The 25,533-nt window shown below is 42.7% G+C and overlaps 1 protein-coding gene across 3 annotated transcripts in view; it reads right to left on the bottom strand.

Annotated features, from left to right (window-relative positions):
- Positions 1-25,533, bottom strand: part of CTNNA1 (catenin alpha 1) — a 113,098-nt gene that overhangs the window by 12,313 nt on the left and 75,252 nt on the right. For all 3 annotated transcript variants that reach the window (XM_071759284.1, XM_071759286.1, XM_071759285.1), the window contains exons 10-13: positions 20,870-20,962; positions 10,167-10,323; positions 4,478-4,678; positions 3,224-3,375 (exon numbers count right to left, since the gene is read on the bottom strand). In XM_071759284.1, the coding sequence (XP_071615385.1) occupies positions 3,224-3,375; positions 4,478-4,678; positions 10,167-10,323; positions 20,870-20,962 (603 nt within the window). The remainder of the gene's footprint in view (positions 1-3,223; positions 3,376-4,477; positions 4,679-10,166; positions 10,324-20,869; positions 20,963-25,533) is intronic.

Raw genomic sequence — 25,533 nt, 5'->3', positions numbered from 1 at the left:
CATCTGCCATTTGTTAGGACACTAATGCACTCAGCATTTGAAACACAGGGGGAAAAGAAGTTGTAACAAACAGAACAGTCTCTTTTGCAACTCAGTTCAATGTAAAAGCTTCACTTGAAATTCTGAAGCTAAAATTACACACAGCTTAAAGGCCTGGTTCAAACCCACAGACATCCTCTTTAGAACAATTATGAATCAAAGCACTGACTAAATTAACAACAGATAAAATGTATCGGAATTTATTCCTATCCCCCAGGAAAATCTGAAATTTTGTAGCATGTAGGGGCCAGCTTTTATGCTGGAGGCAAAACACATCTGACCTAGTTCCTGCTTGCCTGGGATTTATTTCTTGCTACTGCCAGTCTAGAGCTGGCAAACTTTATATAAAGCTTATCAAGTTTAAACAGTATGTTTGTCAAACTACTACATCTTTGCCTGGAGTGGCACTTCATGACAATTTTGCAGAGCTGGATCAACAAAGGAATCCGCTGATAAATTCAATAAAATTAAGAGATAAGATGCAAATAAATTCTTGCTCTTCAGATTCCTTTTCTATGATTTGAATTTTACACACTTGTGATCCAGTTAAAATAAAGATGGATATGCAAAAATGTTGCCAAAAAGCAAAGGTGACTACCAAGACCTAGAGTATTTTAGCCATAATCTCCTCTCCACACCTTGAAGAACAGACTTAATCCTTAAATTCAGCATAAGGACATTTATTAACAAGTACCTCAGTGCATCAGTATGTTAAAAATTAAAAAAGAAAAAAAGGAAAAAAAGAAAACAGTTATGCTGTATCTTTAAAAATGGTTTACAATTCTCAAGTCCTCTTCTCTGCCCATCCATCCCCAAGCCTAAACAACCTGAGGTACACACAGTGTAATTGTGCCTTTCAGCCTGGCATCAAGGTCAAAAACTTCTCTGGAGGGTGAGGTGCCTGGGATCAGGGAGGAAAGAGCTTTACTTCAACAGCCTACAGACTGAATGAGATACTAGTTGGGAAAATACCCTGCATCAACACACAAGAATTTTAGGTGTTTGAGTGACTTTTCCTTCTGGTCTCTGTGAAGAACAAGTGGCCCCAGGCCAAGTTTCAAGCACATCAGCTCATCTGCCCCAGCCAAGCTTTACAGCATTCCCACTCTGGTTCCAGTTTGAGTTAATGCACTGGAGAAGCTTATCCTGAAGACATTCTATACCCGACAGCCCTTTGGACAGCAAATCCTCACACTTCCAACTTTTTGCTAAGTCACCAACACGTCCCCAGGGAGCTGCTGCAGCCCTGACATCAGTGACACCATCGGGAGCCCTGGCACTGCCAGCTCAGCTAAATACTGATGACGTGGAACTGGTAGTCATGCTTTCCTGCCCTGAACAAGGGCTTCAGTGAGAGCTGAAGCAAATCAGTTTATCTGCATAGCAGGAAAGCACTGATACCTTCACCTAACATTGCTTGGCTATAAATCCCAAGCTTAAGTTTAGGAAAAAAAACCCCAAAACTGTGTGGAAAGTATGTATGTGCTTGTCAGCTTTTCTTCTGATCTGCCATTTAGTTCTTTGCTTTAGGCAGCAGATGTGGAAGATACTATTGCAATGGTTACCATCATCACATAGATTCTGTGGCTGAACATCCCTATTGACTCACCACCAAAACACATCTGCCATGGTTAGAATTCTGAAAGATGAAGTTTCTTTGCAAGGCATTTACATTCAAGGCAGAGAGGTAACAAGGAAAGGAAAAAAAACCCAAAACAACAGACAGAGGAATAAAGGACAGCCCTGAGGAGAAGGACTTGGGGGAGGTGGTCAACCAACATGAACCATTAATGTGCAGTTGCAGCTCAGAAACCAACCGGGTCCTGGGGGCATCAGCAGAAGCACAGAGAGCGGTCAAGGAAGGGGGAGAATCCCCCTCTGCTCTGCTCTGCTCTGCTCAGACCCCACCTGCAGTGCTGGGTCCAGTTCTGGAGTCCCCAACATCAGAAGGACACAGAGCTCCTGGAACACATCCAGAGCAGAGCCCCTGAAATGCTCAGAGGGCTGAGCAGCTCCCTGGGAAGCCAGGCTGAGGGATTGGGGTTGTTCAGCCTGGAGAAGAGGAGGCTCCCAGGTGAGCTCAGAGCAACCTCCCAATATCTGAAGGGGCTACAAGAAAGCTGGGGGAGGGCTTTGGACACAGGGGCGTAGGGAGAGGACAAGGGAAACGGGTTAAAACTTGAAGAGGTGAGATTTAGATTGGACATTAGGAAGAAATTCTTTAATGTGAGGCTGGTGAGACACTGGAAGAGGCTGCCCAAGGAAGTTGTGGCTGCCCCCTCCCTGGCAGTGTTGAAAGCAAGATTGGAGCCTTAAGCAACCTTGTCTAGTGGAACACGTCCCTGCCCATGCAAAGGAGTTGGAACTGGATGATCTTTAAGGTCCCCTCCAGCCCCAACCATTCTATGATTCTATAAAACCCTTATGTGTGTTTTTTGCTGTGATTGGCTCCTGCCTGGTTTTACCACACTAAGATTCAAAAGACAAGCCCAGAGGTCAGCCTCAACCAGAGCTTTCTTCTCTGTGTCCTTCCAGTCAACTGCAGGAATCCTCCACACCTTCCCCACACACCTCCTTCCAGACTAATGCTGCCTGACCTGCCAGAAATTAGGACTTCCAGATGCCACTCACAAAGAAAGCATTGGAAAAACAAAGCCTCTATGACCCTGTCCCTGTTTACCCAGGTTAGCCAATTAACAAATTACATGCTCTAGGGACTACAGACTGAACTCACCTCAACCTGTTTTTGACTAACCAGCATTAATTCTCAAAATTTACTTAATGAAGAGCCATCAGCTTTTATTTCTGAGCTCTCAAACCATCAAAAGGCGTCTGTAGTTAAGAACCCACTTGCTGTCATGAAATCAAAGGTCACTGATTTTAGCACATTAACGAGCAAGGCATTAACATGATGTTACAAAAGCTGCTTGAAGGGTATTTAGCATCACAATTCTGGCTTCTCAGTGATGCTCAGATCTGCTTAATGAATTTGAAGAAAAAAATACTTCTGATGTACTCCACGGACTGCTCAGCCACTTCCAAGCTCCGGAACGCTAACAGGAGCTAAAGGGAAATCTCACGCTGGCTGCTCGTAATCAAACCCGTGGGTTCCAGCTGGAGGGAAGGGAGGGGGCAGAGGGAGCAGGGAAGCAGCAAACTGTTGGAGCAAGGCCTTGCTGCTCACCCGGATCATCAGCACAGCTTTCCTGATGTCCCGTATGCCGTCGTACACCAGGCGGGACGCGTCGATGAACTCGTTCTCGTCCATCGGCTGAGCAGGGTCTGAGCTCAGCGCCTCCACTGCAGCTTCTACTTGCTCAGTAAACCGTGGCATAACTGAGTGAGGAACACAAAATAACTGTCAGTGTCCACCCCGGTGCCGTTTTCTGCTACATACTGCCACAAAAGACCTGTGTGGGGGTGTCCTTAACCAGCTCTGAAAACTGGGCAGTGGTTTCATTTAAATGCAAAACATTTGTTACACCCCAGCTGTAGCTTGAGTCTCACATCCACTTCAGCTTCTGTTTATTCTTCTGCTGTCTGGGTTGGTTGTTTTCCCCTCAGACAATGAAAGATCTATCACAGCCTGCTAGCAAAAAAGGGAAAAACACCTGGGGAAGCAGTTAGAAATTATGGGATAAAATATTAAGCACTTGTTTAATATTCTTTAGATATGTACCTATCTTTTGTGGGGAAAAAAACCCCAGTATTACCACCACAAAGCACAAGTTTAAGGCAGTGGAAAAGGGCAGGTTGCACTGCTGTACTTCAGTGACTCACTGCACCCCAGGAAGAACATCACACAACCATCTATTTACAGTCTGTTTCTTCAGTGTCACCCCTGATTCTTCAGCAAAGTTGTAATTAAAGCAAAAAAAACAACTAAGAGTTGACACAGCACTCGCTCCAGCAGAATCATTTCTTGCCCCATATGGATGTTAGCAACCAGCTCACAGCCAACACCCCGATTCCCTCTTTAGGAATGGGTCACTACAACCTGCAATGTTTCTTTAGCAAGTTAGAAAACTATTTTAACAAAACAGACCTTAAGTGATTACAGAAAATTTATCTGACTGGGCAGAAACCTCCTTTTCTGGATCCTGAACACTGCCAGAGCCTGGTACTGGATAATCAGCATCACTTCCAAGCCCTGACTCACAGTTTGGGACTCAGTTTCTGGTGTGGCAGCTTTCTCCAGCTCAGCTGGTGACAGCAAACACATTCAGGGAGACCTTGTGCACTGACGAGTTTTAAAGCCAATCAACAGAGCAAAATCACATTTCTCATTTTGCAACAGCTCAGCATATAACTCCTGCTAATTTTCATTACAGTATGTAAATAGAGCCTTTAATAGATTTCCCAGGTACACCAGTACTGGGTGATCTGTACGCTTGCAAGGACAATGGATTCAGGAATTTTGGGAGTAACCAACTCTTACCTGTGTTGGACAGTAACTTTGTGGCTTCCAACACCTTCTCAGTGTAGACTCCAGGTTCGTAGTTATCCATTTCTGAAGTGACAACATGAATGACTCTGGCAGCACGTCCTCGAATGGCACCAGCTGTGCGGTCTAAACCATCAACATCTTTTTCTTGGAGAGCAATGACACATTTGTTTACATCTTCCAAAATATGATTCTCTGGTGGTAAAAGAAGAAGGTTTTAGATATTAGTATCTTCTTTCTGCTGCAGTCACTGGAACTGCAATGTCTCAGTTGCTCTATAAAAACCTCCAGGGAGATGCTGTAAAGCACTGACTTTTAGGCTTTCTGTGATCAGCAACCAGCTGCCCTTCCAAACCAAGTGTCAAAGAACCATCCTGTTCACCTCTTGGCATCCAAACTACTTCTTGCCTCCCATCAGTACTCAATTCTACCCAACAGAAAAGCTGAATTCAGATGAATTCTTCCCCAGTGTGTTTCTTTCCATATTCCTCCCCTGAACTGTCAAAGCCCTTATTCCAATATTTAGAAGCCACTCCCCCATCATTCCACATGCATGGGGTGATGAGGCACCCTCCCCAGTGCCACACCTAATCTGCTCTGTCTTTGAACAGTCAGGGCACCTGTTGAACATTCCTGGCTCCCTACACTGTTTTCGTACAACCACACACACACACCATCAGAGAAAACTCAACTCTTAGGCCACCACTGAAACTTAAGGCACATAACACGCATGGTGATTTATGCACAAAGTGTGCCAAGCTACAAAGGACTCATTGCCTCTTAAGAAAATAGAGAAAACCAAGACCTATGCTTGCAATTTACTTCTAGAATACATGTTTTTGGTTTTAAATAGATGTATTTCCCCCCATTTATCAAGTTCAGGAGGGCCACAGTGATTAAAAACCTTCTAGAGATGACTGAAGATGGCTAAAAAGGTTGGGATCCTCATTTTGGGAAAAATATCCAAAAGGTCTTCCAAACTCTGTTAGAAACCTCTTTAATTTGTCAGTGCCAGCACTTTGACACTGGCATCCAACATCATCATTTGGGCAGCTTGCTTAGAAACCAACTTGGAAACATTTCTGCTCTGTCACTTAAAATGGTTTCCAGCGTTACTTACCATTGACTTCATTGTGCTACACTGCCAATCCATACCACTGAAGTGGCTTTTATTCCCTCTACAGGTAGTAAAAGAGCCATTTTGCAAGAGTTTGTAGAGACAAGCAGCCCATTGAAGTGACTGATAGAGGAATTGTATAAAGGGGTTGAAAAGATTGCTGCTGGAAGAGCTGCACTTAATTTACATAAAATTAACAAAGCCAGGTTCAATATTGTGAAACTTCTGTAAGCAGCCTGGGCAAAAAAATACACTTGTGAAACACCTCTGAAGTAACTCAGCTTGAACAAGTTCAGCTGAGGGCAGAATGTGGCCCCAAGAGAGAGAAGCTCAGGTTCATTAGTGATTTGACAAGTCAGTGAGCAGGCAGCCAAGGTACAAGAGCTTCAGCGAGAAGCACCGAGTTTCGGTGTTGAAAGGAAGAGACAGACAGCCCTGCAGGTTGCAGCAGTCAAAGAAAAGCATCGGCGTCAGGCCAAAACACAGGCTGTTTATTGCTTGAATTCCTTAATGAATAAATTAAGCCACAGACAATTTAAAAGCCTCTTTGGATCATGTGAACTTTAATAAAAGCCATGGACAAAACAAGGATGGAACATTTAAACGCTTGCTGATCATTTAATGCCTCTTGCAGATGCAAAGTTGCCAGGAAGGTGCTTCTATGGAAAGATAATCCCTCATGGGGCAGACTGGGACTGTCAGGTGCATCCACTCCATTTATCCTCTCCAGTTGGACAGTAACAAATCAGATTTGACACTGTTCTGGGTGCTTGTACATACACACACCGCTACCTGTCCTACAGGCACACGGACCACAAGTGCCTGGCACAAAATGCCATCTGCTGAGGCCAGAGTGGCAGAGCCCAAGAAATGCTGATGTGCAGGTGGGTTCACCAGTACCTTCAGGGCTGTGATCACGCTGTCCTGTATCAAAGCTAACAGCCTCCCTGCTGCTGAGCTGGAGAAAAACCTTCCAGCAATAGAACACAACACAGAAAGTAACACAGGCAACAGCAAACACATCTCATCCATTTTTTCCCATAGGGAAAAAAAAAGGTGTGGTTTGGCAATGGGGGAAGAGGAATGATGCTTTTCCAATAGAAATTATTTTTAGTGTAAACAAGAAAATATGAACAGCTAACAGAATTCAAAGCCCCCACCACAAGTGTCAAGCCTCAATCCATCCCCAGCTTCCACCTTCAGCCACCTCTCCTTTAGAAGGGATTAAGGAATTGTTTTCCAAACACCCCAAGATGCCTGCAAGGGAGTCTGGGGGTGACAGGAGATGAAAACCTCAGAGAATCAGTAAGGACATAAAGCCAGAGATGCAAAAATATAACTCTGCTTCTCTGTTGTGTCAACGGTGGAAGATCTCCAAACAATTTCTACACTGGATCACCTCTTGACAAGGGAGTCTGGAAGAACCAGGTCAAGCAGCAGTGTCAGCAGACATGGTTATAGAACAAATACTCAAGTGTTCACACACTCACAAGTACAGTGTTCATCTTGTCCTGAAGGAGGACAATCACCGGGCCCAAGCAACATCCATCTGGAGGCTCTTAAGACAAAATAGCTTGTCTGTGATGGGCAGTCTCCTGCCTAAACCTCTGTCAGCAGCAGAGGAACAGAAAGGAGCAAATGGAATTATTTTTTCAGAGGATTTCAAAGGAGATCTGGGTAATTTCAGAGCATTGAATTTGACAATTACATGGTGCTATCAGCAACTGCTCTAAAGAACAGAGACAGTGGGCACACAAACACACTCAGAATGCTTAGGGAAAGCACTGACAAGAGGGATAAGAATTACAGAAAGTACAGAAGAAGAGCTTTGAAATGAGGAATAATGAAACAGGCAAAGACTCTGCAGTCAAGCAAGAGATGACTGACTAAGTGTATGACAGAAGTCTGTACACTTACAAGAAAAAGAACAGGGGAAAAAAACCTCTTGACCCACCTTCTACTACAACTAGGGGCATCAAATGAAGCAAATAGGCAGTACTGGAATAACAAGGAGGTCCTTCACACAGAGCAGAGTGAAGCTGTGAATTTTGCACAGGAGATGCCAGAGGTTTATAATAGTCAAAAGAGAAACTAACACAAGCTTAAATGAGAAGAAGCTGTCAAGGACTGCTCAGTAGGTAGAGCACCTCTGATGCTGGAGCTCCCTGAGCTGCAAGTCTGTCCTGGCTGGGAGTGTATAGAAAAGGTCTTCAGTCTACAGGACTGTTCTTTCATTAATCTCCCATGGACTGACAATTACCCACCACCAGACAGTTGTCCTAGCTCAGCAGGGCCCTTCCTGTGCTATGCCCTTCATAAAATGTTGTCACTCACAAGCTCATCTGCAACACTCTCCATTTCAGTGTCCGTATGTTTGTGAGATACTCTGCTATTCTCTAACCCCAACATCTCTTTCATCAAGCCTTTACCTGTGCATAATTAATACAAGTCTTCAGCACAAGCTGAACAATGAAGCCTGCACTTCATGCTGGACAGCACAACACACAGCAGAAATGTGATGTTTTTATTAGATACATACACTAACACACACACACACACACACACACACACACACACACACATATATATATATATATATATATCCACAAACACACACAGACCCACAAGAACACTCTTTAATTCTACTTACATCCCTGCTAGGAGCTGATACAAATCCTACTAGGCACAAACATCCTAATAACCCTTCACAATTTCATCCAAAAAGATGTTTAGACTTTCAGCAGAGAATCAGAGTTGTGGCATTTATATGGAAAAACATTAATCAACGTTCTAAAAAAATAATATTGAAAGCAATATCTGTTGCTTTAATATTATTCTAACATCTCTCTGATATGCCAGCACATACAAATAATTGCAGCATCTTAAGTAGTCTCAGACTATGGCACTGCTGTGGCATCATTTTGGTGGTAAACATGCATTTGAGGTGAGCTCTCTCCTGAGTCAGCCTGTCACTGCCCCACAAAAGCTGTCACTGTCCCTTACTGTCAAGCCCTTGAAACTCTTCAGAGCAACTCAGCAAAGGGCCAACACCATACCCAGTCCCCTCAAACGACCTCCACAAGGATGGAGCCCACTAACTTGCAGTGGCTCAACCCATTCTGAGCCACCCCTCTTGGGGAACCAGCACAAGGCAGCTTTATACAGGCTGCTTTTTCACAGACTAACAGCTTTTTCTCTTTGAAATGTTTTTTACTCTTGTAGGCAAACTCAAAGCAGAGCCACGAACTTCAGCAAGCAATTCTCTCTAAATATATTTCCCCAGAAATAGGCTCCTGGCAGCTGGGCAATTTCAACCACGGCTGCAAGGCTGAGCAGACAGACAGATACAAAGAATGAGGATGCTCAACTGCCTCAGAAGTTTATGCTAACTCATTGCAAAGAAATCTGAATTCAGAACCCAGAGAATCACAATACAACACGCACAATAACAGAGGTGACTCACCACAGAATCATTACTTGGGGTTGGGGCTTTTTTGGTTGGTTTTATTCCTATTTTTTATCTTAGGATGTTAGCATTAATATTTAAAAATAAATATGGTCTTTTCATTTAGGCCTGAAAGCTGTTACCTAAATTTTCTAGGTGTGTTCACCTAGCATTTCTGATGCCACGCATCTTCCTGTGAAATCCCTCATTACAACCAGAGTTTTTAGGTCACCTGAGATGCCCAAGTCTGCTTACATCAGGAAAATTAGACCCTCAGTTTGCAGTGGCAATTTGTGAACACTATTGCAGACACAATTCAGGTGGTTTTATCACCATGTCCTTTGACTAGAGCAGGACTGGAGGATGTGGAAAGAAAAACATCCCCCTCATTGGCAGGTCCCAGCAACTGACAGTGAATCTTTATCAATGACATTGATAAAACAGATTCTTTAGCAAGCACTTTGCCTAATGGAATTATTAATGTGTTACAATCTTTTCATCTTTTATAAAAACTTTAAAAACTTTACTAAAGCTGCCACAGTTAAAAATATTCACAGCAGCATTTTCTGTAGGAACAATTTTATTTAATTACCTCATACGACCATGGTCTGATATTCAGCTTTGTTTACACAGGAGAGCCTGAGGGGACTCTCTTTTTTGTTTAGTTCATAACTTCAACACAAACACGTTTGCTCTAGGTTACTGGCTTGGTCTGACAACAGCAGGTACATGGCAGCTCACTGGGAGTCCAGTGGGCAACCCAAAATCTTGAGACACAAAGTGCCTCCTGCAATGTTCAAGCTGATCTGTCTGCTGCCGTGAAAATATATACATTTATGAACACACATACCATAAGCACAGTGACAGCATTCTAGGGTACCTGCTGAGCTGAATTATCACTGTTTGCATGTTACCAAAATACCTCTTTCCCCACCCACCAACAGCTCCTGCTCTGTTTTCACACCTCACTTTGCAGAAAATGACACTTGCCAGGTGACACGTACCAACACCATCCCTTCCAAAAACCCCAGAGGACTCCACAAAACGTGTAGAAACCACCCCTTTCCAGGAATAAACTTGGTTATGGGAAGGATTATTCCTGAGATGGAAGTCCTGGTTACCTGATACGGCCAAGAAGTCATCGATGGAAGTGATGTCATCCACAGCATCCGTCAGCACACGGACTTGCTTCTCCCACTGCTCTTTGAAGAGATCCATGTTCTCCTGAGCCAGCTTGCTTTGGGGTTTAGCAGCCAGAGCCAGTGCAGCATTAATGACCTGCAGAACACATCAGGGTTTTAAAAAGTTACCCTTAACGAAAGGACTCCTTTCCATGTGTTTATCCAATGAACTCAACAGCAAACAAAGCGAGCTTAGTAAGTTGTGGGGAACTTGGTGTTTAAACACAAATGTTTATTCTGCTGCTCTCACATCCAACTCATAGCTGCTTCCACGTTTATTACGGTTACTTATTACGAGCAGAAACTCTTGGCAAGTATTCAGGTGAGTTGGTTTCACCTTCCTTTAACAGGTCGTGTTAAGAACGTGTTGCTTTCTGAGAGCAAGTTGTGCTGTTAAATATTTCAGACAGGATGACATTCAGTACACTGGATGCAGTGTTTCCTAAGCTACTTGCCAGACCCTGAGAAAAAAGGTCAAAAAAGGATTAATCTTACACAGTCTGAAGTAGAAACAACATGCAAATACAAAATTAAAGATTAATTTTGCATTTATCTTTTTTTTTTCCCTAAAGAATTAAAGATTAATTTTGCATTTATCTTTTTTTTTTCCCTAAAGCTTTACTCTCTACCTTGCTGGCAATTGTTATAGTACCTTAAAATTCCTGTTATGGTTGGAAGAGCTAAATTAGCCAGGGAACAGGAGGACACAGTGCTACTTGATGCTTCTCCTGAATTTCCTTCCATTTGTATTCTTCAGAGCCTTGGACTAATTTACTCCAGGTCCTTGTTTTTCTAAACAGAGCAAATGCCATGCACACTAAGAGATATCAAAGTTTATGTTGTGCTGACTAACTGGTCAGCTAAATGACCAAAAAAAAGCTTCTTTGGATGAGGGAAGAAAGCAATCTCAAGCCCTTGCTCCACTATTCTTGCTGCACTATGCTCCAGCAGAATGACCTGGGAACATGCCAGGGAAAAGAAACCATCTGTGGCCAGCCAGACATGACAATCCTAACTTTGTTTTCAAGCACCTGAGAGTTAGAACTAATTAACTTATAAGTTCAATGTGTGATTTTTCTTCTTACTTTAGGATGGTATTAATTTCACAAAGTTGTTGAACAAAACATGTGAGCGCCAGATGCTCCTGATTTCCCAAAATCTACTTTCTCTACCCACTTCATTTAAAAGTGTCACAAAGTGTTAGAAAAACTATCTAACACACTGAAGATGGAAACGATGGCGATGTCAAACGTATCACAATGGCACAGAATGAATCAGACAGAGGAAGGCTGATTCACCCATGGGATGATGGAAATCAGCAGCGACTGAGGCAGACCCACAGCACGTTCTCCAGGCTACCACCCTGCCTCTGGAGAGGGAGGCTGCAACTTTGGGTCGCAATCAAAATAAGCTCAATGGGTCTGATAACAGAGAGAGATACAAGAAACCATTTGGGATGAGCTGCTCAGGAGACCCAGATGGGACATGTCTTGGAACCACTGCAATAACAACAGTGCCTCTGCCCTTCATGAAGAAGAATATGGGTGTCCTCTGGTGCTTGCCCTTCCTCACACCAGATAAAGTCACACTTTTGGTGCAGGCATCTGCAGGAATCAGAATTTCCCTTCAGAGAGAGACCTGCTGCCAGCCACACTGCCCATGAAGACCATGATCTTCAAGTCCAAAAACCCTTGCAACACCCAAGAAATGATGCTTAAAAATGTAAAAGCAAACTGAAACAGAGGTTCCAGAAAGGGAACCTGCTCAAGAGTCCTACCTCTTAAGTCTAGCTGACACTTCTTGCCCCAGTCTGATTGATGCAATGAAGTATCCACCTACCAAACTCTAGATATCCAAAGCTTTATCCAAGCTTTGTTTATCCAAATAATAAGTGTTCTGGAAATAAAAGAGGTAAAGCAGACAGTGCTCCAGAAACCTGCTCTCAGCTTCTATCCTGCTAGTAACCATAACTACTGAGAGAGAAAAGATGGTGATGCTGAAGGCCAAGACATTTTCTCTGGTTCTCTTGTAGCTGCCTTGGCTGGTATCAGATATGGAAAGATCCTTTCAGCCCAGAGACAGGTCAGTGTTAATGCTGAAGGAATGTACAGCCTGTGTGAACGTATGGTCCCTCCATGATGGAGGTCTGGACAGCAGCAGCTGTGTGAACAATTCATCTTTGTCACCAGCACACAGCTGACCCCAGATGCCCCTGGTGAGCAGCTCTGCAGAGCTAAGGGAAGAGCTGTCAGACAGAGGGCTCTGCAAGAGACTCACTCAGGGCACCCTCACCAAATCCAAATGCAGGAGGCACAAGCTGCACCACCCAACAGGCAGTTTGTCCAACTGAAACAAGGGAAATTATTTTGTACTCTACAATAGCAAAAAAAAAAAAAAAAAAAAAAGCAGGGCCAAGGCAAATGTATTTTTCAACCCCAGCCAAGCAAAGCCAGCATGCAAGATCTCCCTTCAGAGCTTGCATAGGAGATCAGGACAACCCTGGGGGGGGAGGCCAAGGCTATCATGTCCCTGTGGCACTAAACTACAGCTGAGGAAACCCATCCAGGTGTGTGTGCACCTGGGAAAAAATGCAAGGCAGGAGGTGCAGCTCAACAGTCCTTATTTGTGGTACATACCCTATCTCCATGTGCAAAATGCTTCCAACATCTTAGCAGGGGTGATCAGTCCCTTCACTCTGCCAACTCCATGCAGCTTAGCATTTACCTGGACCTGTCTCACACACCTGCTTGGGGCAATGGCCAAACCCTGGAAATTATCTATTCAAGTAAATATGCTCTTACATGCTGCCTGGTATCCAGTAGAAAATGAACAATATCTTTTTGAACAGATGCTTAGATTGACATGGGAAAAGGACAGGGATGCTGGTCCTGAATAATCTGTGTATGTAGCAGGACTATGATTTGATTACTATCTAAAAATGAACACTCATGGGGAGGAGCGACTGATTGCTTCTCCAAAAGGGATTGGGTTATTTATTTAAAGAAGCTGAGTAACTCTTACAGGAAGGAGGTATATATAAAATTCAAGAAACAGGAAGAAGATGGCCAGACAACCTGAAACCTAGCTGCATCCATGTAAAACATTCGTCAATTTCAGGGAAATATTCTGTATTTCAGAGCTTTTCAAAATGCTGCCAGAGCACAGTGATCACAATGACTCACTGAAGTCATACAAAGAAAAGAATCAAACAGGGACATTTTGAGACTATCCAGAAGGAAATGAAGCATGGCAAGAAAATACACTATTTTTATCGGCTCTTTGTTTCATGCAGCAATTGCAATGCTCCAGTCAGGCAGCCCAACACTCGATACCCTGGTTCCAGCCACCTCCTTGGAGTCTGCTCCACCTCACAGCTTCCCGTGGCAGCAGCCAGGACTTGGCACCTTAGGATTGAAGAAGATTTGCATCTGATGTCTCAATTTGTACACTGTAGCTTCTTCCATGGGAGGAACCTACTTTGTAATTTATTTTTTTTCCCCTACTGGAACTAAAGATGTTGGACAGGATTTATAGATTTGCACCTTGGCAGGGCAGGACTCTCCAGTGTTCCCTGAAGAGTGACATCTGCCTGGGTTACAAAACTGTGCCTACGTTTCCCAGAAGCTCTCTTACAAGCATAGCTAATTCAGGACAGAAAACACCTTAACTTTAGATATTTTTACTGCTAAACTAAAGCCATTGGGTCAGCCAGAATTAATTATTTTATGCTTAATTTAGGATGGCTTCCAGTCTCACCTTTATAGCACTTCATCTGGAAGGCTGATGGAGGTTTACACGTGGTGATGTTGCTACAAAGAACACTTTGAACACTTGGCTGGCACAGCCAAAGAAGAGTCAGGACTTGGGAGATGGAAAGCATCACCTATTCATTTTGCATTGAAATCCTGACCTGTTGTATCTTAATGTAGTTTGGCAGCCACGTAACTCTCTCTATGACTGTAAGTACTTATTTTGTACCTCAGTCTTCTTGAGAGGGACTTTTTGCTTTTTCCAGCCAACTGTTCTTTCTGAAGCTGGTTTAGCTTTGCCCCGTTTCCCATAGTAGTGGTTTTAGGATGATACTGTGCCACAATAAGAAGGGGTTTCACTTTTAAGAGCTCTAAAACAAACACTCAGTCCTCTCCCCTTCCCCCACTACAGACCATTTTCTCCATGGCCAAAGTTGCTGCTGTTCCTAAAAAACTCACTTGTTTGTTTAAAAATAAAGATCTTCATTTAGCAGCTTCCTTGTGGCATTTGGGTAATGAGTTGGAAAGTAGCTTCATGACCTTCAAATTCAGCATATTTTGCCTTTAAAAAAATGAATTAAAAAAGCTAGTAAAACAAGCACCCAGCCCTCATCTCAGGGGTGGAGGAAAATGGGAAACACACAAACTGAGCCCCAGATGGGATGTGAAAATCAGTTTTATTCTGGAGTGGGTGAAAAGGAACTTGACAAGCAGACAACAGGATCAAGTTTGCCTTGGGGAGAAGATCCAAGAGTGAAAAAGGGAAAGCAAGTTGGAAAGCAGAAGCAAAAGCATGATTTTTGGATTGCAGCTTTCCCAAAAATCAGCAAAGGAATTCATGACCTTACCATCAAAGCTGCCACACACCAGCTGAGCCCAGCCCCTTGCTCAGATAGATTTTAGCACCTGTGTTTTTTTCTGTATTATCAAAAGCATCACTTGCTTACAGGCAGTTTGTAGGAAGCTGCTCATAATTTAATTCTACATATATCAGATGCCAAAGTTACCTCCAGTGTTCACCCTACTAATATGCCCTTCCCTGCTCCTAATTGTATTTTGCTCCAAGTAGAAAAAAGGGTTCATAAACAAGACATCTAAGTTGCTTCCAGTTACATCCAAGGCCAGGTTTTCATACACATGTCTACATGGGCTAACCCTCTACAGACTTCAATACAGCAAAAAGCACTCTGCAGGCTCTTACGAGCCAAGATGCCTGGAAGCACAACACACAGAAATTGTTTAGCACTTTCTCCAGCTGTAATGACAGTGAGTAGCAAGTGTACAGAGCCTGATACACCCAAAGAAGAAGTTTCCTTTGATTTCCAGTACTTTGCTCAAGTATACAAAAGGTCCTTCGAGCACTTTCCTCTCCTGCAAGTTAAGCAGAGAGTGACTGCAGGCACCTTCCATTGCTACAGTGACCCACAGCTACACACTTCAGCTGGGATCACACAGCCTCTTCCAGTTTAGCATGTCTGACAGTCAAAGTATTCACTACTTGCATACAGATAATTATCCTATCTGATATGGAAAAAGCATTTTTATTTGTAGCCAATATTAATAGTACAACTCACTGCTGCAGCTGCAAGAATTTTGGGACCATTTGTTTTGGTGCCCATTTGTGCTGCTTCATTTTGCATTTTTGCATTTTGCTGCAGCTCTGGGGGTTCCAGGGACCCTGTGTCTTTTCTAGAAGCTTTTCTGCAACTGCACTCAGAGATCACACTGTGCCTGCAGGGAAAACCCAGTGCCCTTGCACATTCACATACCTTCTGCTACAGAACTGAACCCCTTTCTCCTAGCTTTGTTTCTTCTTAACATCAGTAACTGCTGGAGTCTCTGGTACTGGTTCCCTGATGGACACATCTGTCCTGTGCTGGCTGTTCTTCGCATCAAGCCTGCATGATACAACACTGCAACCCAAGTGCTCAGGGTTCTTCTTGTTCAAGTATTTCTACTCAGTGCCAATAAAAGGCTTGAAGCACCTGTAATTAGCCAAACCAAGAATTCTGGAGACAGAACACTCCAAAAATCTGACAGTCTTTCCAAGAGAAGAAAAAAAGAGGACGAATGCTTGATATTAAGTTTTAATGCAAGGAAAGTGACAGCCATGAGGAACTGGCAGTAACCAGGGACTCCAGGAGAGAAAGTCTGCAGACCACATTTGGGATTGGTTGATTTTAGGGTACGGCAGGGGTTTTTTTGTTTGTTTCTTTAAGATGCTGCAACTTTTAAACAAAAGTGTTGGTGCTATTTGGAACCTTTATGTAGGATTCTTTATGCTTTGGTATTTTGCCTATCTGTGCCAGTAGGTGTGATCAGCATATGCAACCATCTGCCTCATCAGAAATCTATAAGCAGCAAATTACTTTTCAGGCTTTCAAGATTGGAATGAAAGGATGTGGAACAGCAATTATTAAAACAAGATGTTAATATGAGAGGATCCAATTTATTTTTATTAAAAATGTCATTTAATCCAAGAATTATCTGGAGCTTGTTTAAGAGGCAACACTCACTTGACTGTGCAGGGAAGGGTGAGATGCACCAACCACCCTGCCTGTGGGTAAGGACATCCAGAGGATGGTCAGGTTTACAGGCAAAGAGAGATTTGCTGGCAGAAGCAAATACCCAACTAATCTAATTCATATCCATTCTAATCCATAGTAATTTTCTAAGTCCCAGCTTGACTGCAATTTGCATAAAAGTCTATAGATGAAGTTCAGAGAGGCTTTACAGAACATATACTTGGTAAAAGCAGCTGCAAGTGACAGGAGACTGTTACATCAAAAGGCTGGAGCAATACTCTTTGCTTTCAAGAGCTGTGCTGGGACATTTTCACTGTTGCTTTCTAAACACCTACAGCTTGTATGATCAGAAACACTCCTCTGGTTGAGCACTCAGACATCTTTAATTCAAAATGCTGTTACAAAACAGCTTTTGCAGGCTCCCGAAGCAAGGACTTCTTGAAAACAGAACTCAGAAGCCACAGTTACAATTAAGGATACAGGTTTTTGAATTGAGATAAACAAAATTTTTCACTAATTTACCATCGGCAAGCTCTGTATTTATCAAGAAGGCAGAGAAAACTCCCTCCCCCTCTGACTGTGCTAGGCAAACGGAGGCACGGGCAACTATTCCAAGCATTTCACAGCAGTACTTTTCCATTTTCATCATGAAAGACATCTTAGGCATTATTATAACAATTTTTTTTAACATTTAGCTGTAGTGATGGAAGACTTTTGTCTCTTCACCTTCACCCACCACAGACAGCTCAGTTCCCCACCCCACCAGGCTGAAGAACTGCACGTAACTCCTCCAAAATATTGGGCCCAATTATTTCACTTTGATAACACAGACTTTCAGCCAAAAAAACCCCCAAAAAAACCAAAACAAAAAAACCAAAAAAATCAATCATTCAGGCAGGCTTGTAAGTCAAGGATTCATGAAGAAAACCACCAGTGACTTCCTAAATCCTGCCTTATTTCTCCACTGTAAAGCAAGCTCTGCACAAGCCACCCAGTTGCCTCCTTCAAAACATGCACAGCTCTTCTTAACATTCCTTCTGTACCATCAAAAGGGAATTCTACACACATCAAGTCTTTAGCTTTGCATTCACTTCTGCATTAATTTGCTGGGGACTCATGAGCACAAAGGATGATGTTACTCTTGAGGAAGAGCTGATTTCCAGTAGCATTAGCCACACTAAACAAATTTAATTGCTTGCTTTCCTTGAGACTTCTCAGATGAAAAATTTTCTGCTTCTGCTTTTTCCCTCAAAGAATGAAATTCAAACCTGAGGATGTCTGAACCCACAGGTGATGCTGACAGTGAGTGATTTTTGCCAGTAACAACAAAGCTTCTTAGTCCTCCCTAACTACTCTGAAGTGTTGCGTGCTCCTCATACCTGCTACCAGCTCAAATAGGCTGCTTATGGCAAGAGACTAAATAACTGCTCTATTTGAGATACAGCTTTTATAATTAACTCTACAGATTGATTTCTGCAGAAATCATTCTTTAACCAGGAGTTCCCTACTCCCAGAATGGCTACTACTCAGCTAAGCTATTTAAGAGGTTACCTGGGGACTTTACTGCATTAAATTTCAGTTTCATCCTTTCAGCCACAGCAATACCTTGAATTAAATTTCATACATCATATTTCAGTGTGATATTGACATCTTCACTGGAGTTTCAGAGAATACTGCAATTACTGATTGACTTGACTCATTCCTAATCCAGCATCTTCCTGGAAATATACCATCTAATCAAAAATAAAAAGGCAGAGAATGTTGGCTCAAATCTGTATTTTATGCTTATAATTCCCACGTTTGTTTAGCACAGCCATCTAAAAGGATTAAGAAGCAGTTGCAAACCTCATCAGGAATAAACTGCAAAAATAAAGGGATAATTGTTTAGGAAAAGGAACTAACCCCTCACTATCCTGTTCCTTACATCTAGAAGCATTCAGAGATTAGAATAATCAAAGGCTGGGGACTGATCAGTAAGGGTGGTGATGAGGATGAGAACAAGCTGGGTTAGACAAACTTCTGGATTGTCAGGAAAAACCACAGATGCCATTTGTAAAACAGCTTAGACAAGTGCCCCGATTATCTCTCAGGCTTCACAATATGTTTAAATACTCTTAGAGCATTAAAGAACCAACCAGAGAAGATGTAATGTAATCTAAAAGCACTCTTTCCAAGTGCTATGAACATCTACAGTGTCACTAACCTCTCGGTGGCGACCCTGAAATTAAGGCAAGAGAGTGGAGCATCTGAGCAGCAGGCTGGGAGGTTCAGGAGTGTGATTTTTTTAAACCCATCACTTATAGCTCTTGTCCATTTATAGATAATCAAAGCTTCCAGTGTGTGCTAAATGTATCAACCATAATCCCTGAAGTTCAAGGTTAACAACTGCACTTCAGTAGATGTGACTAGCTTGGTGACTACATCTTATTAATTCTTTCACACTGACTATCATGATGTTTATTTTATAAAGGAGTAGATTTATTAAAATAAGCAGTTGCTAGAAAAGAAAAAAGCTAGAAGTGTTTGAAATGCACACAAGTTTCAGCATTGGAGATGTGAAAAACACCCCCATAGACTTGGACAAGTACCAGAAACATCTAGATTCCAAGAAAACCTGACTCTCCTAAAATGATTCTTTTCAGAAGAACCAGCATTTGTCTGGAACAACATGCAGGAGACATTAATAGCACTGGAGATAATTAAAAAACCCAACAAACTGCATCAAGCCAAGTTTGTTACTTTAGGAAAGTAACAGCACTCTTAAAAGTAATAGAAAAGGCAAAATAGTCCTGGCTCTTCACACCACTTTCACCTATTCCCTCAACATTCTCTCCTGCTGAGGCAAGCACAGGGGTAAATCTGTCTCTTCCTTTCCAATGGTTTTAAAAGGACCAATATTTATGGGAAAACTGAACAAATTCCAAATAATCCTGAGCCAAAACACCTGCTTTTCATAAAATACCATTCTGTCATTTTTTGAGTGTGCGTTTTCCATTAGCTCCTGGTTACCAGACAACAGCTTATTTGTATGTTTTAGATCTGAATTTCCTGTTATGTCATGTTTGTGTTCCTGTCAGGTTTTAAAAAATGTAAATTACATAAAGTGACAGTGCACTGTAGCCTTCATCCAGCTATCTAGGTAGTGACATTTAAAACAGCAGGGCTGTCAAAACAGGAGCGGGTAGTCTAGTGTTTATATAAACTTAATTTCCTTTTTTCCATTAAGAAGGTATTAATTAAAAGGTAGTCTCAGCCAGGTTTCAACTCTTCAAGCATAGCCAGCTTCCTCTGATCCTACTCTACCGAGAGGATTTTTTGGGCATATTTATATTCTACTCAGACAGAAAAAACCAGCAGACACAGGAGCAGTAGTAGCATCTTCACTAGACATCTTCCTGCAAAATGTGGGGTTTGGTTGACAGCCAGATGAATCTGAGCCAGCCTGTGCCCAGGTGGCCAAGAAGGCCAACAGCATCCTGGCTTCTGTCAGGAATAGTGTGGCCAGAAGAAGCAAACAGGGATTGTCCCCCTGGTGCTGGGCACTGGTGAAGCCACACCTCAAAACATGGGGTCAGTTCAGGGCTCCTCAAGACAAGAAGGACATGGAGGGGCTGGAGCACATCCAGAAAAGGGTAATGGAGCTGGGGAAGGGACTGGAGCACGAGGGAACTGGTGATGTTGATCCTGGAGCAGAGGAGGCTGAGGGGAGACCTTCTGGCTCTCTGCAACCCCCTGAGAGGAGGTTGGAGCCAGGGGGGGTCGGGCTCTGCTCCCCAGGACCAAGGGATGGGACAAGAGGAACTTTTGGCCTCAAGTTGTGCCAGGGGAGGTTTAGGTTAGAGCTGGGGAACAATTTCTTCCCCAAAAGGATTGTCAGGTCTTGGCCCAGGCTGCCCAGGGCAGGGGTGGAGCCCCTATCCCTGGAGGGATTTGTGCCCTGAAGTGGATGTAGCACTGAGGGAACTGGTTTAGGGGTTCACTGGGCAGTGTCAGGTTTACTGATGGACTTGAGGACCTTAAAGGTCTTCTCCAACCCAGGGGACTCTATGAACATGCACAGTAAAACCCTGAAGCTTCACTGGCTTACTATCTCACAGCAATGTCTACTAGAACACCCATGCCAAATGAAATCAGAGCTATTATGTAAAAAAAAAAATAAAAAAATAGTACTAGTAATTATTTTGTCAGGTACTTTCGAGTTTTTCAGTCATGATGCCTACACTGTATTTTGTTCTGAACATATATTAAGGAAAAAGTCAAGTTCTGCATCAAGGCCACAGACAGATCCTAAGAAGCCAGAACAAATCCTAAGCAGAACCAGTTGCCCATCTTATTAGGATGTATGTTATGTTCTCACACTCTTCATTACCTGGGGACAAAGAGCTTCAAGCTGACTGGCTGACATGCGAACCAATTTCACACCTTCTTCATTGTTTGAAATGGAACAGGCCAAGTTGGCAACCTGTAGCAGAGGTGAAGAAAACAAACACAACTGTTAGAATTGGGTTTTATTTCCCTCTGTAGGAAAATTTTTTCCTGTCTCCAACAGGAACCCATTATGAAATACAAAGCATCCACATTTGTTCAGTTCTAACCAATTTTGAAAGCACTAATGACAGCTGCTCCTTCTCTAGCCATAAAACCATAATACATCAGATCATAAAACCATAATCATTCAAACTGGACAGATAAATTACTGTTACCACCAATTCATTTAAGTTCTCTCCAGTAAAACATACAAGAACATTATTGACAGCACTTGAAGTTAACAGTTAAAAGGCCCACTTGAGCCAGACAGCAGCAACCACACCATTAAAAGAAACAATCCAGCTCCCATGCATCTGAGGATTAAGTATTCTGATGGGTGTAAGCAGAGGGATGCTTCCTTCTTTTTCTACATCCCACTTGGTGTCAACAGAAAAGAATTTGGAGGCTCACCAAGCAATTCACCTATGGACAGCATGCAGGGGGCTGCAAAGTCCAAGCTGTTTTGCATCTGAATGCATTGGCTTAAGCCACTCAATGTTCTCCTCCAGGCAAAGGCTGCAGTATCAGGCAGGTGTTTCTGAGACACATTTGTGCCAGGGTTCATAGAATAAGAACATTTGCTTCTTCAGGTGATCTTGAAGATCCATCCACAATTCCCCATAATCTGAATAGTATTTCATGATGCTAAAAACTTAACTCCAAAACCTTGACCTGCATCCTTAACTGGGTCATTTTGAAACAGAGTCCCTTTGGAAAACACCTGCCTTTTAAAACAACACAGGAAGGGGACAGCAGAGAATTTTTTGGTAATTGAAGATATTCCTCTCATTGGAGCTGCTCTCAGGGGAAGGATGTCTGAAGTACATTACGTTTCTTAGTTGACAGGTGAATGACAAGCATGTTATTCTGAGCAATCTGAACACAGAAACTTACAAAAATAGCACGAAGTGAAGTGAGATGAACACCAAGTACTGTCCTTTCAGAGACAGGGCAAACTGCAAAAAAACCCCAGTAAACGTGCTGTAAAAGCATCCCAGCAAGCCAGCAGATGCTTCGTAACACCAGAAAAACAGAGTTGTCCATGAGTGCTTCTCAACCAGATGGAGAAATTCCACTCTCCCTTGAACTAAACAACCATCTACATTCCTACACAGATCATTTTGTAGCAATAGCTGCAGCTGTGTTGTGAGCTTTTCCCCCTCCTCAAGTCATTCCCCTTGTGTCTGATGTTCCCATGCAGAATACATGACTGTCCCACCAACCCTCAAGAGTGACTTTCATGAATTTTGGGACTACAAAGCCAGTTCCCACAGGAAAGTGACCAACTTCTTTCTCCCTCCAGTTCCAAATCGAGTTAGAAAGGACGTAAAACTGCCTGCTGTCACAGAGAGGGGGATGTTTCCAACACTGAACCACCAAGCAAACAGATGCAACTGCATATATTTGGACAAAAACACTGATAGAAAGACTACACATCATCAGTAAGGCAGAAAACTCTGCCAGCTTTCAGGAATATTAGTGTCCTACTCCTCAACTTTCTTTTGCACTTGTCTTTGTAGACGAGACTTACAAGTTAAGAAGTGGAGCTGCAGGAAGGCTTCAGTTCACTGCAAGGTCATGCAGCTTGCACCCCTCTCTTCTCCATCCTCCACATTAGCTACCATCTCCATCTCCTCTCCCCACAACACTACCACCAAACAGCTGTCCTCTTGGACAATGCCTCATCAGAAAGACTTTTGATTTTGCAGGCAGGTTTTTCTCCCCTGTAGATTTGCAATGCCTTAAATCCCCGAGCTGACAGCGAGCTGCTGTATATTATGCTTTTGTTTAGAGGCTCAAAAATCACAAGACAGCAAGATGCCATGATTTAACAGTCAAATAAAGATTTTGCTGTTGTTTTAAGCACAGGTCGTATTTTTGAGAAACACCAGTTTGCCACTATCCTTTATGATCCATATTTTCAGGCTATTTCTGCCTCCGCAGCAGCAGTTACAATCTCTAGGAGTGAGAAGAACACAAAGCTCCATTGAGTAGGAACTGAATAAAAGCGACATTGAAGCCCTACAAAATCAGCCTCTCCGATATCTGGAGATGTTGTGCTCTCTCTCAAGCCAAGAGTGATGAATCAAGGGCATAGAAACCCCGCTCTGTCTGAATACAGAGAGGCAAAGAAGTTGACAATTGAGTGTCCCAGCCATGGTACGATGAAATTTTGCTTTTTTGCACAGTCATTTTTTGAACAGTCATTTTTCTTCTGAATACCTCACTGATGGCAATTCTTTAGAAATAGCCTGATTGGGACTGCCAACCTTTATGAAAGAAGTGTGTGTGCTTCCCTGACTGAGGTCTTTGGCAGCCGAAGACGATCCAACCGTTGGCTGCTGCAGCTCATCCTACTGCTGTGTCTCCAAACCTCTACACTTCATTTCAACACACCCATCCAAAAGAAAGCTTTTTGCTCTGGGGGATTAGTTTCTCTGCCAGATTAGCACACCAATTTCCCAGCAAACTATTTGCTGCACATAGGAGCAAAGCAGGGAGGTGGCAGCAGGGGAGATGACTTGAGATCGTTGCAGGACGTGGCAACTCAGCATTTGCTGGACTGGTGGGAAGACTCTGTCAAAGTATTAGGAAACATTCACAAACCTCTCACAATGTGAAACTTAAGAAGAGCTATGGGAACTCATTATTCAAGTTGTAAATGGCATTACAATGATGTACTTTAATTTGCCACCAACTATCAGGTGATAGCATGGTCCACACCATGGATTCTCAAGTTGCGAGTACCAGCTGAAGCGGATGGTTCCACGAGTAAGAGATGTGTTTTCCAAGGTTTCTGAAACACCCATCATCAATAACTCCTGTGTGACATTTGATGAATGACTTGACACTCCCTGTCTGCAGAGAAGATAGGGTACTGCTGGCCAGCGTGACAGGTATACATATTACATGTGATTTTGCAGCCAAGATGAAGATCAACTGTGGCCCAATTTGTTTTAAAGCATGCAGAGCACTTGAAAAATCACACATTCCTAAAACTTAAAAGTAGAGCACCTCAAGCAAGCAGAAATTCCCCTCAAATCAAATTTAAATTAAATACTTTCTCTGAGACTCTAGCACCATAGCTGACTGACACAGTAAGTGGCCAGACTTGATTTAGAAAGAACACTTGTGCTTGAGAGCAAAATAGCAATTGAATTCCCGCTGCATTTGTTCGTTCTTACCATTCACAATCATCAAGCCCCTTTACATAAGCATAGGCATCAAAGGAGATAAAAAAAAAAAAAAAATTGCAAATAATGTAATCAGCCATAATGAGCAATCTCTTGAAAAAAGTTAAAAATACAGAGGGAATGAAGAGAGAGACTAAAGAAATGAGACTGAGGCGGTGCCGATACATCGTGCAGCACTAACAGGCTAATTTAAAAGCGTCTTTTTTGCTGCAATATCAAGACTTTCTTAGTGCAAAGCATATTCAACCATGTCCCAGAGATGTCTCCATGTATCTCAGAAGACAAGATGGGCTCAAAGCAGCTGCTGCTGTTTAGATGAATGAGCTTCAATTAACCCCCCCGTGACAAAGGCAGGGAGCATTCCTGGGACACGCAGAGCCGCGGCCATCTCTGCAGACTGAACCAACTAACTGGTGCCAAGGGAAACTCAAAGCAGGAGGAACTGAACTGGAGATGGGGTTTCAAGCACAGATCAGTTTGTAGAACTCAAATCTTACTCGTATGTGACTGCAAAATGAGGCGATGCCTTTGGAGGAGACATGACTTACCTGGTTCCCCCTAGAGGTGGACACTGTCTCAGTGCAAAGGGTCAATTATTAACAGGAACGTGTAATGCAAATAATAAAAAAAAAAATATTGTGCCATCTGTCATGCTTGAGATTGCATCTCAAGTTCTAGTAATTTTTTTTCTTCAGAATTTACTAATTTTAAAAGCAAGAAAAATCCTGGCATTTCTAAAGCACTTCTTTCCTCCATTAGCAATGATTTGTCAGCCTGTATTTGGATTGTCAGCTGTTGTAGGCAACTGCCTTTTCTGACAATTAAAAGGCAGTTTTCACCTTTTTCACCTGAAATATCTTTTGTTTGTTTGTTTGAATTTAAAGCTTGTTCACATAGTGGCTATGGAGCTGTGCCTTCCAGCAATTCAAAGACTACAGTAGCCTCAGCTACACAACCATGGGGTCATCACTAAGCTGCTTATATTACACTGTTGAAAATAATCAAGAAATCATGCTAGAGCTTTGTACTTGTTCAGCCTTCTCTTGGTACTGACATCCTAGCTTAGGTAACAGGGTTACTTCACATGAAGTGTTTATTAAAGGACTGACAACTCACTTTTTTTTAGAAAACAAAAAACAAACAAACAAAAGAAAAAAAGCAGGGAAAAAAAAGAAACTACAATCTCTCCCATACTGCACCTTCTTTTCCAAGGATTTCAAAGGCTGACACTGTAGAAATCTTTGCTTCATGCATCTGGACTGACTTCAGAAAAGCAATGCCAAGGTTTTTGTTCTGATTTAGAAGTCATGTT

The sequence above is a fragment of the Heliangelus exortis genome, chromosome 15 (genome assembly GCF_036169615.1).
Source record: "Heliangelus exortis chromosome 15, bHelExo1.hap1, whole genome shotgun sequence".
Classification (NCBI taxonomy): Eukaryota; Metazoa; Chordata; class Aves; order Apodiformes; family Trochilidae; genus Heliangelus; species Heliangelus exortis.
This window is presented reverse-complemented; position numbering and strand designations above follow the sequence as displayed.